The sequence below is a fragment of the Myotis nattereri genome, assembly GCF_964212035.1.
Source record: "Myotis nattereri genome assembly, chromosome: 15".
Lineage (NCBI taxonomy): Eukaryota > Metazoa > Chordata > Mammalia > Chiroptera > Vespertilionidae > Myotis > Myotis nattereri.
This window is the reverse complement of record NC_138090.1, coordinates 17,171,182-17,182,939: the sequence shown is the minus strand read 5'-3', so window position 1 is coordinate 17,182,939 and position 11,758 is coordinate 17,171,182. Positions and strand designations below refer to the sequence as shown.

General features: G+C 44.2%; 1 protein-coding gene across 1 annotated transcript; it reads right to left on the bottom strand.

The window, feature by feature from the left end:
- Window positions 1–749: 749 nt before the first annotated feature.
- On the bottom strand, window positions 750–10,469 carry TAT (tyrosine aminotransferase; the record flags this gene model as incomplete). Its single annotated transcript, XM_081108702.1, has 11 exons — window positions 750–1,562; window positions 1,951–2,049; window positions 2,743–2,826; window positions 3,595–3,723; window positions 4,318–4,470; window positions 5,240–5,292; window positions 5,694–5,832; window positions 6,273–6,431; window positions 7,827–7,894; window positions 9,976–10,080; window positions 10,235–10,469. The coding sequence occupies 11 exons, from the start codon at window positions 10,467–10,469 to the stop codon at window positions 1,422–1,424; spliced, it is 1,365 nt and encodes a 454-aa protein (XP_080964828.1). The 3' UTR covers window positions 750–1,421.
- Window positions 10,470–11,758: the final 1,289 nt, after the last annotated feature.

Here is an 11,758-nt window from a genome sequence, read left to right as displayed (position 1 = left end):
TCTGCCCCCAACAATTGTAAGATAACTTCAGACTCCCTCCTCTAAAGGAAATGGTGAGGCAAAAAAATTAGGCAACTGTGCCTAAGAGGGATTGCAGAAGAAAAGCTCATAATGAAAGGAGACCCTGGGCACCTTCATTCCCTGGGTTAACGGAACCAGTTCGCCTTCGTTCCCCAGGGAGTTAGTGGATCTGGACAAGTGTAGGAAATTGGGACCAGAGATTGGGGACCCAAAAGGTTGAAAGTGTAAAGTCTAAGGCCAGAAGTTAATAATGTTGCTTCTTAGTTTGCCTTGTGTGTAAGTAGGAAGCCAGAAGTTGAGTTCCCAAATAAAATATTTTAGGAATAGTGTTTCTTAAGTAACTCCAAATGTCAGTACAGCTACAAAGAAATCAATGAAGCCTGATGGGTAAGGCATCAATCAGACTGAGCAATGAGCAGCACCTGGGGATAGAAATGCTCCACAGAAGAGAAAAAAAACACAAAGCCAGAGAACATACTTAGTAAATTTTATTTTTTGTATAAAAAGAGACAATAATTTATGCCTTTGCCAAAATAAAGGATCTTGTCAATATAAATGTTCCTTAGAAAACATATGAAAAGATAATATAATATATATATTAATAAATCAATAACATTACAGGCAAAGTAACAATGATTCTATAACAATGACAAGTAGGGATATTTGTGACCCTTACAGAGCAGTGTTTCTGGAAGAGCCAATGATTCCTCCCTTTTTTTTTATTTTTTAGTATCGATGTGTCTTCATTTTAAGAAAGCTTGATACACACATATCTAAGTTTAGAAAGGCAATCATTACAGGATATTTATTTGTATCGAAAAGTAATTCTTTACCCCCCAAAAAAATGTTTGTGTAAAGGATCCTTTGAATTAGCAAATTTTCCTAATGGGTTTAGAATATAACAAACCAAATACATATGTCCTCAACTTCTTTCATTATAACTCTAGCGCATAAAGTGAGGAATACCTTAAGATAGGCAGTAGCAGAACTGGGCTTCAGATCTGACTAGAGGGACTATGTTCTTACAGCGTGAGGAAATGGTTGGGGGGCCCAAGTTCTCTCTCTCTCTCTTGTTTCTCTCATCTGGAGCTCTGAATTTTCTTGTCTCTACTGCTTGCTGGTGAATTTTGCTCACCTGCTACTCTCAGAAAAAAAGGAGGACGTTATCATGGAAGTGGGGCAAGTTACTGAATTAGTCACTCCAGCAGGGCAGAGTGAGAGGAGAATCCGGGATTCAGAGTGTGCGTATGGATATGGCTGGGGTAAAGCAGGGGCAATTCTGAACCCTCGATGTGTTTTTGAGGCTCCTCTCCCCACAGGGGCGCCTGACTCCCTGAGGAGCAGCGGGGCCCAGTCCGGCCCTCCCTGGAGGGGACGTAGTCAGGAGCATGGGCTCAGGCCTATTTGTCACACTCCTCGGGGCTCCCTTCAGCACAGTGGTAGTGCTGCTCACAGAACTCCTGGATCCGGCTGCAGGCCTCCAGCATCATCACTTCAGGGACGGTGATTACCACTCGGAAGAAATTCGGGTACTCGAAGCACTGCAAAAAGAAGAGCCTGTTATTCTCAGAGCAATGCAACCTGGTCCTGGACCACCCTAAAAAGGCCAGGGCCCCAATAGAAGAAGCAGCGCCATTTACTCAGGGCATCATTGGGACACTAAGTCAGTCACTGAGTTCATTCATCTTAAAAGCTTGATTTCCCCTCCCCGGGAATGTTCCACCATACCTTTTCTTCCCAGTACTGATGGGATAATGATGGAGAGAAACAAATTTTAAACAGAGGCCACAAGACACATCAGGTCGGATCTTATCAAATGAGACTACACTTTGTTGGGGGAGGAAAGGTGGCGATAAAAACCAGCTCAGGGAGAGCTCCTGAGAGTCTAGAAACCGCGGAGAATGTCCTGGGAGGTGTAGAAACACTCACCGTTGCCGGGAGGCAGTGGACAGATTGTTCAGCAACTAACCGCTCCGTGAACTCCACATCATTCTCAAATTCTGGGAAATGTTCCATCTCAATTTCAACCTGTACCAATAACAGGGAGAGGCAAACTTAGCAGAAGGAGGGAAAACGGGCCCACTCCCTACGCCAGAAAGTAAGGTAGGAACTGCTCTGAAAAATACCTTGGAACTCTGCAACTGATAACTAGCTTGATGAGTAAGTTCTAGCCCTTACGAGCTCATGGGATTTTTCATAACGAAGAGAGAATGTATTTATATTAATATTTTAGTTTACTGAGCGGTTCCTTCCTGTATGCTGATAAAGGACAGCTGGAAATAGAATGGCAGTATTTCTCAAAAAGTAAACTATTAGCCTCATGGGTCAGGCAATTCAGAATTGCATGGAACGTTCCCACCCATTGCAAGATATTTAGCAGGCCTGGCCCACAAAATGCCAACAGCACCCGCCAGCCATTCTAAAAACAAGATTCCCGTACATTCCCGTACATTCCTAGGGAACCAGTATCATTCCAAATTGAGAACGACCATGTGTAGACAGTCTCTTCTGTCTTATTCTTCTCTATGTGTATATATAAAGTGAGTCTATTAAGGAATTAATTCATCTTAAGAGGGTTTGGTTTTGTCTAACACTGAGCTTAGGTCATGGCAGTGGAACAGTTAGGAACACAGTAATTCCCAAACGGACTGACACAGGAGCCTCGCTCTTTGTGAGCCCTGCACCCTGGCTTTCCACAGGTGACTGCCCCCGCACGCTTACCATGAGGTACATGGCCCCAGAAGGGCGGACTGGCCGCAGTCCAGGGATGGCAGCCAACGCCCCATAGCACAGATCAGCATTGGACTACGAGAGAAGGCAGATTAAAAGTTAAGTAAAAGAAAAAACAAGTCATTAAAAGAAGAACCCAGAGCAGCCGGTGTGGCTCAGTGGTTGAGCCTCTGCCTATGAACCAGGAGGTCACAGTGCGATTCCCGGTCAGGGCTCATGCCCGGGTTGGAGGCTCGATCCCCCGGTCGGGGGCATGCAGGAGGCAGCTGATCAATGATTCTCATCATTGATGTTTCTATCTCTCTCCATCTCCCTTCCTCTCTCTGAAATCAGTTTAAAAAACATTATTTTTGCTGAAACCGGCTTGGCTCAGTGGATAGAGCGTCGGCCTGCGGACTGAGAGGTCCCAGGTTCGATTCCGGTCAAGGGCATGTACCTGGGTTGCGGGCACATCCCCAGTAGGAGGTGTGCAGGAGGCGGCGATGGATGTTTCTCTCTCATTGATGTTTCTAACTATTTCTCTCCCTTCCTCTCTGTAAAAAAATCAATAAAATATATATTTTTAAAAAAACACATTATTTTTAAGGAGAGTCCACATCAAAGGTAAGGCATAAGGAGTCAATGAGGCAAAAACCTGCCCCATGAAACTTTGGCCAGGCGCAGAGCGAATGGCCAGAAGCCGGAAATGCATGGGTGGACAGACACCTGCACGGATACCACTCCCGGATTTGGACGTACCACCATGGAACGCTGCTCCAGGAATAATGAGGACCCATTATTCCTAATTCCACTGGTGGCATTCCCTGACCCCCCAAAGTGAAAGGCCAAAGGGGCTGCCCTTACCTTGAGGAAGCTTAGGGTGTCGTGGTAGAACTCTTGAGGGGTGCGACGCAGGATGCTTTTCAAAGCTCCCTGGACGATGGTGCAGGGTCCCAGGATCCGCTGACTCAGCTTCACCAGCCCATCTCGGATCTAAAAGCCCACCCCCAGCAAACACGGTATTTAGCCGGTCTTAGGCACCCTGGCCTTGGGAACTCTGGTGCTGACCATTCTTTCTATCAGTTCTTATATTTCTGGAGAAGTGATGGTGCCTAGTGTCATGCTTAGATCAGACCACTTGTGTTTGTAGCCCAGCTCTGCCACGACCCTGCTGTGTGACTCTAGGAAAAGTGTACAACTTCTCTGTGCCTCGTTTTTCTCAACTCTCTGTAAAATGGAGAGAATACTAATACTGGCCTCATGGGGTTGTTGGGAAGATTTAAATTAAAATAATGCATATAAAGTACTGGCACATTGTATGCCTGCAAACAATATTAGGGTTATTACTGCTATTGTTCCCCTTTTGCTGGTCCAAAAATTGGAGACAGCTGTAACTTCTTCACAGAGCCAGGAACAGAAAGAAAAACTGAGTTTGGAGAGGAAGCAGTACCACCGTTATCTAGCATCTTTCCAGGCACCCAGAACGACAGGGCCAGGAAGAAAGGGGGGAAAACAAATCTACCTCCCACCCACTGCGCACCCAAAGTAAGTCTGTATCCCAAAGTAGACACACCACGCAGCTCTCACCTCATTGCCAAAAATGTCCCTGCGGTCATGGATGAGGATCCAGCCCAGCCTCCAGCCAGGAACCAGCCAGCGCTTGGCCAACCCTCCGCAGGACAGGATGGGGACGTTGCTGCTGAGGGTGGCCAGAGGCTCAAATTTGGAACCCGAAAACACCTGTGGAGAAGAGCTTGCTGTAGTTGTCTTCTGGCGTACCCTCCTCCAAATCCCACGCCTCCTCCCCTTTTCCTTATATCACTCGGATTTGGGGGCTCATCCCTACCTTGAAGCATGATTGGGACCCCAAGGGGCTCCCAAGGGGGCTATGGGAAGACATTGAACCTGGTGTCTGGTCTGGATTAAAGGAAGCCTAAAGTGAGGAAACTGGCCCTAGCCCTGAAATATGGACAGCCCCTTGAAGCCAGTTCCAGAGAAGGCATGGCCTTTGGAGCTATAGGTTTAGAGGTATAATATGGGTCCACAGACACTTAGTGAAATTCCTGGGCCCAAATATGTTGCAGAATTATTTGGATTTTAGAAAGGTTATATAGCACGTGTCACCACCTATTATGTAACAGTCCCAGAGCACTCTGGGATAGCACCCCTAATCAAGCATATTAACGTCTCTGCCCCTTCCCCTACGCTCATACAGATCCATAAGTGAGAAAAATAGAAATCTACAAATATCTTTATATCAGCCAAGTCAGGGTCTGCCACCAAATGAATTGCAAGAAATCTTTGGATTTTCATAGCTTTTCTGGATTTCAGACAACTGGCTGAGGAGTCATAGATAGATCTATGTATCTGTGAAGAGTACAGGGATCTTGATTGGTTGTACTGAAGTGATCAGGAGTTGCTTCTGATGATTTAGATGCCACCTCTGAAGGTCCAACGAAATAATTTGGAATGGAGATTATTGCAGTGAGATTTCCTGCCCAAGACTCACCATGTCTCCATAGATCTCATCAGCTAAGATGGGGACACACTGCCTTGCAGCCACTGAAAATAAAAGAAACACGCAGAAATCATTAATGTGAATTGCCTGTGCATTTATTATTTACCTGAGCTTTTGTACTTTGCTTTTCATGTTTTTGTACTTTGTCTTGCTCTCTAAGAACTAAATGGGTACACATTCTTGCAGGGTACAAGGCCTAAATTTGCCATTTAATTAACTAGATATTTCAGACCCTTTCTTCCACATGATGGGAGTGGTGATGTGTCAAGTATTTCCTCTCTTTCTCCTTCTTTTAAGCAAGTCCTACCATTCCAATGGCACACTAGAGACCCTAGTGGAGCGCCCCAACCTCCATCCTAGGCTTGGAATGTAGTGACGGACTCTTTTCTCATTTGGATCAATGACTAAAGGATTGCATCCTCATCTTCTCCCCTGCTGGACTCACCGGCCAGAATCTTCTGAAGATGACTTCTGCTGAACACTGACCCACAGGGGTTTGATGGATTATTGACAATGAGACAAGCTGTCTTTTCATCAATCAGAGATTCCAATTGTTTCAGGTCAATTTCCCAAGACTTCTCTGGCTGGGGAGGAAGAAAGGGTGAGGTTAAGATGATTCTGAGCCCGGCCAGTGTTGCTCAGTGGTTGAGCATCGACCTCTGAAACAGGAGGTCACTGTTTGATTCCCGGTTAGGGCACCTGCCTGGGTTGCAGGCTCCATCCCCAGTGTGGAGCGTGCAGGAGGCAGCCGATCAATGATTCTCTCTCATCACTGATGTTTCTATCTCTCTCTCCCTCTCCCTTCCTCTCTGAAATCAATAAAAAATATTATATATATAATAAAAAATATTATATATGTTTAAAAAGATGATTCTGAGAAATTTAAGGAGAAAACTCATTTAAACCAATGGTGTAAGATAAATAACAAAATGTGTCTGTGGTTTCAACCACCCACTTCCAGATCTTTTCCTGCTAACATTAGTAGTAATTGAGCACTTGTGTCTAAAATTAAAAAGTCATTTACCAATAAGTTGTAGAGTTTGACCTCAATCCCCATAGATTCAGCCAAAGTCCTGTAGAGAGAGAAACCGGGTCTCGGAACGAGGATGTTTTGCCCTGGGTTGGCCAACACAGCTAAACAAAGTTCAATAGCCTGACTGCAGCCACTTGTCAGAATGACATCCTGTGAAGAAAAAAAAAATAAAAGATTCATTTTGTTAGCAGTTCCACCAGCAACAGGAGAAAGGAAATTGTCAGATGGGTGTGTGTGGGACAAAGATAAACTGACTTACAAATTCTAAGTAAAGGAGTAGGGATTGTACTAAGCCAGAAAGAATTTAACAGCCATATATATATGTCTCTATCTAAAGCAGTGGTTCTCAACCTTCCCAATGCCACGACCATTTAATACAGTTCCTCATGTTGTGGTGACCCCCAACCATAAAATTATTTTCGTTGCTACTTCATAACTGTCATTTTGCTACTGTTATGAATTGTAATGTAAATATCTGATATGCAGGATGTATTTTCATTGTTACATATTGAACATAATCAAAGCATAGTGATTAATCACAAAAACAATATGTAATTATATATGTGTTTTTCCGATGGTCTTAGGCGACCCCTGTGAAAGGGTCGTTCGACCCCCAAAGGGGACGCGACCCACAGGTTGAGAACCGCTGATCTAAAGATTGTTGAAAATGCTGGCCACTTAAAAGAAGTAAACAAATAATTTTTTTTAAAAAAAAGGACAGGTCAACTCTGATTCAGCCAACTTCCATGAGTGGCCATTATAACCTTGGGTATTTTCACCTGGTTATTTATTTACTTTTGACCAGAGGTTTGAAGCCTAGCTCTTCTCTGAAATGTAGGTGAAGGGTAAACAATAGAGGTGAGGGTGGTATTTAAACTTGGCACTGCCATCAATTCAATATGTCATGGTAGCTCAGTCTTCCTATTTGAGGGACCTAAAGTGAATGAGGGAAGCTTTAAAAAGATCCTATTGGGCCCTAGCCGGTTTGGCTCAGTGGATAGAAGTTCAGTCAGCCTGCGGACCAAAGGGTCCCAGGTTCGATTTCGGTCAAGGGCACGTACCTTGGTTGCAGGCTCCTCCCAGGCCCGGGCCCTGGTCAGAGCTCATGCAGGAGGCAACCAATCGATGTGTTTCTCTCACATCGATGTTTCTCTCTGTCTTTCCCTCTTTCTGCCACTCTTCCTAAAAATCAATGGGAACATATCCTCAAGTGAAGATTAACAAAATGCAAAGATCCTATTGGTAAAATAAAAAGTTTTAACTGTTTGGCATTTATGACTCAAACATAGAATGATCTCTGAGTCATTTGAGCCTCCTTTAGATTGACACCATATAAACTGTATGCAGTGTCATCATCATACTGTGACAACATTAAATGTAATCACTGATTAGGGCCCTCATTATATAAGAAGTCCTCGAGTTGTTAAAGGGAAACCATCCCTGGCATTTGTTCCCCTAGAAACCTTTATTTGCAGAACAGAAACAATGAAAAGGGTGTAGTTTGCCCAGTGTTGCTTCAGAGCTGGAACCCTGTCTCAGGCTCACCTTAGCTTCCAGGGGTGCCTCGGGACAGTGGTAATAGGATGCGACCTCTTCCCGGCTGGACAGGTAACCTGAAAGAAAGGAACAGAAGGAGGAAGCTGGAAGTTTCCATCCCAGGACTGACAGCTCTACCAGAGTCACAGGGCTGCAGGCTTCCTTTTGCCCCTGCTCAGAGCACATACTACTCAGGTTAGCTCTCTGCCGCTGTTGACAAAGGAAATTAAGTTTATATTTGAAATTTGTGAAATAAGCACACATATATAAATAATAACAAGAAAGAGCTCACCAAACTGTAGGACACTCTGCACCGTCTTGGTTACTATGATTATGTGTTTATTCTCCATAAAATACAGGATTTCAATTATTCCCTAGTCCCACCCAGGGACTATATTTTTTGAAAAGTTATAATCAAAGAGTGTGTTGCATTCAGTCCATCTTAAGTTTTTCATATTATATCCCTATTACTGTTTTTTGTACAATTTTTACCTTTGAAATCATAGTCTCATACATTACTTCTAAATGTTGGCTTATAAGCTGAAAGTATAGACAGTTTCATGCAAATGACCATGTTTTGCCAAACTGCTCTTCAAAAAGATTGTCTTTCATTGGCAGGGCCAGAGGCAATATTTTACAATGTTTGTTAACTTAAAAGGTAGAGAAAGATCTCTTGAAGTTACAGATATCAGCACTTCTTTAATTACTAACGAGGAAGAGCATTTCCCAAGATATACTGTCTATTCCTATCTGTGTTTTCTTTGGCCTGAGTGCTCATATCCTTTGAATATTTACAAAACTTGTTTTTGGTTTTTCAGGTTGAGTCAATTCTCTAAGCTTTGGTTATAAAAATCACTACAAACTTTTTTTATAACCTAATTTTTGGTCTTAATTTGTCTTTATTTTTGTTATATGAAGCTTTATAAAATGTAAATAAGCAACCTAAAAATCATGCCCCTGAAACCTCTTTGAAGTATTTTTAAAATTCTATTTTAACATGAAACTTAACTTTTATTCTGCCTTAAGAATACATTTCTATGTGCACATAAACACAGGAGAAAAATGTGAACACTGAAACAAAGCCAAGGAATCATGATTTTACCAAAATGTGTAGTGTAGACATGTTTCATAGATGGAGAGGGTTAAACATAAATAGGAATAATTTCTTTCTGTCAGAAACAACCCTCTATTCTTCAATAGGACAGTCTATTCTTTGTTGGTGGTGTGGGTGGTATTTATTCCTCTTTAATATGAAACAATTACAACTTCATTAGGAGTGTGATCAGGACCATCCTATATAATAAAAGCCTAATATGGTAAGTGTCTGGTCATCCAGTTAGCTGTTCAACCAATCAAAGCATAATATGCTAATAATATGCTAAGGCCACTCAACTGCTCGCTATGATGCGCACTGACCACCAGGGGGTAGATGCTCAATGCAGGAGCTGCCCCCTGGTGGTCAGTGCGCCCCCACAGGGAGAGTGCCACTCAGCCAGAAGCTGGGCTCACAACTGGCGAGCGCAGCGGCGGTGGCGGGAGCCTCTCCCACCTCCACAGCAGCCTCTCCCACCTCCGTGGCAGCACTAAGGTGTCTGGCTGACGGCGTAGGCCCACTCCCTCATGCACAAATTTTGTGCACCAGGCCTCTAGTAAAAAAATAAGCCTTGAATACACAGAGGAGGAGAAATAAAGCCAAGCCGATTAACTTAGGACCCAGAAGGGTCAGTAAACAAGCAGCTGCAGCCAAGTTCAAGGCCTTCATTTGAGAATTAGCCATAATAGGATAGGACAGGGGTAGGCAAACTTTTTGACTCGAGGGCCACAATGGGTTCTTAAACTGGACCAGAGGGCCGGAACAAAAGCATGGATGGAGTGTTTGTGTGAACTAATATAAATTCAAAGTAAACATCATTACATAAAAGGGTACGGTCTACTTTTTTTTAAAGTTTTATTCATTTCAAACGGGCCGGATCCGGCCCGCGGGCCGTAGTTTGCCCATGGCTGATCCTAGACCCTCTTCCCCAAATCCAGGTGGCCATCTATCTTAGCCTCTCCTGAGGAACCATGTGCGGGAAAGCAAGGAGAATTGCTGGAAATGCATTCCTATTGAAGAGCACCAAAGATTCGGAAGCCACTTAGAGTGTCAGGAGAAGCTTACCAATGGAGGGGGCGTAGCCGTTATACTTCCCGGAGTCCAGGGCATCTTTCATCGCCTGGGTAACTTCTGGGTCCGTGGGCAGGTTTCCAAACACAGTAGGGTCCCCTTTTCATGGGAGGAAAAAGAAAAGCCACCAAGATATTACTCTTCCACGCCCAGTGCTCAGACTCACCCTCCTCTCCCGTCTTCTCCCAACAGCCTACGAGGATGGGGGAGAGGGCAACAATGACCACCCCTCAGTCGAGTGTCCCCAACTCACCAATTGACAGAGAAATCATGGTTTTGTCCGGGTTTGGCTTCACCTTCATGCTGTCCACGATGGCCCGGATGGGGTTGAAAGTGTTATTGGCCATGTCCGAGGGTTTCACAGACCACCGGGCCTTCCTGCCTTTCACTTTTCCTGGCGTGGAGCTTCTCCCACCGACGTTGACATGCACATCCAGAACGGAGGGGCGGTCGCTGCTGCCATTCATCTCGATCACGTATGGGTCCATCACTAGCAAGGTCTGTGGGGGAAGAAGGGAGAGGAAAGGAGGTCGCAGAGATACGAAGCACAGAGCACCATCCTAGGCGGCTATATTTGGACCTAAACATAGGAGTGATTTCATTGGACATCCCTTTTCAAACTTTTTTCTTTGTTTTGCTGCTCTCTCGTGAAGAGTAGCTGTGTTATGAATGAGGGGAGTTTTAAGACCTTTTGCTGAGATGGAAAATCAAGAGCCCATTCTATAATGTTAGCATTCTGTTGAATACTTACTTATCTACGGTGAGATTGGCTGTTTGCAATCCTAGTCCTCATAAAAGTTTAACCGGGCTCTCAATGAAACAGGGGGACTGACACAATAACTATTAAACAATCAAAGAATAGGTATTTTTCTCTTTCCCATGCAGTGCCTGTCCAAGCAAAACGACTCCCTAACACACCAACAGACTGTATCTTGCCTTCTGTAAGCAAGAACCAGGAAGACTCATTGCACGTTGTTAGGGATTTCATGTTAATAGTGTTGTCAAAATCGAGCACTATCCTATAAACACATGTCTGCCCTGTGGAAAAAGAAGTCAATATACCACAGAGGAAAAAGCATACACTCCCCCCCCCATCCCCACCAGCAGAACAGCTGACGCTTTAAATTTTACCTCTGAGTGAAGGAGTTGCAAGCAGCCTCCGGGGAGCCAAACCAGAAAGCTGTCTTAATTCTTCTCTGACAGGTGACAGTGAACTCCGATGCAACTCCTGTCTCCTGAAATACCCTCCACAGGTGGGCGTTGGACCGGAAACTTTTGTGCTATTGGTTGGGTGGAGAGCTGGGGAGCCAATCCTCTGCGTTCCTCCCCTTTTCACTTTTTGGCGCTTCTCACCTCTAACCCTCCTCCCACCCCCAGGGACCAAATCAGGAATTTGTCCTCATCAGACATCTGGAATTTTCTGTGTTAACTCTTTCTAGGTATGTGGAGAGATGCTGGAGAGGACTGTATGTATGTGTGTGTGTGTGGGGGGGGGGGTGTTAGTTGTGATTACAATTGGTAATTTTTATTAATTTTTTTTGTTACAAAACAACTTATTAGCATTTTATAATAGTACAGAAATGGCAAAGTAGAAAGTGAGAGTCCTTCCTTGCCTTTTGCTAACCCACACTCCATTCTCGCTCTCAGGGGTAAGCAGTGGTAATAATAGGGCCTTTTCTATCCATTCACCAAGGTAGAGAGATGATAGGCAGCTAGGTAGGTAGGTAGGTAGGCAGCTAGGTAGGTAGGTAGGTAGAGGGTACATAGATACATAAAG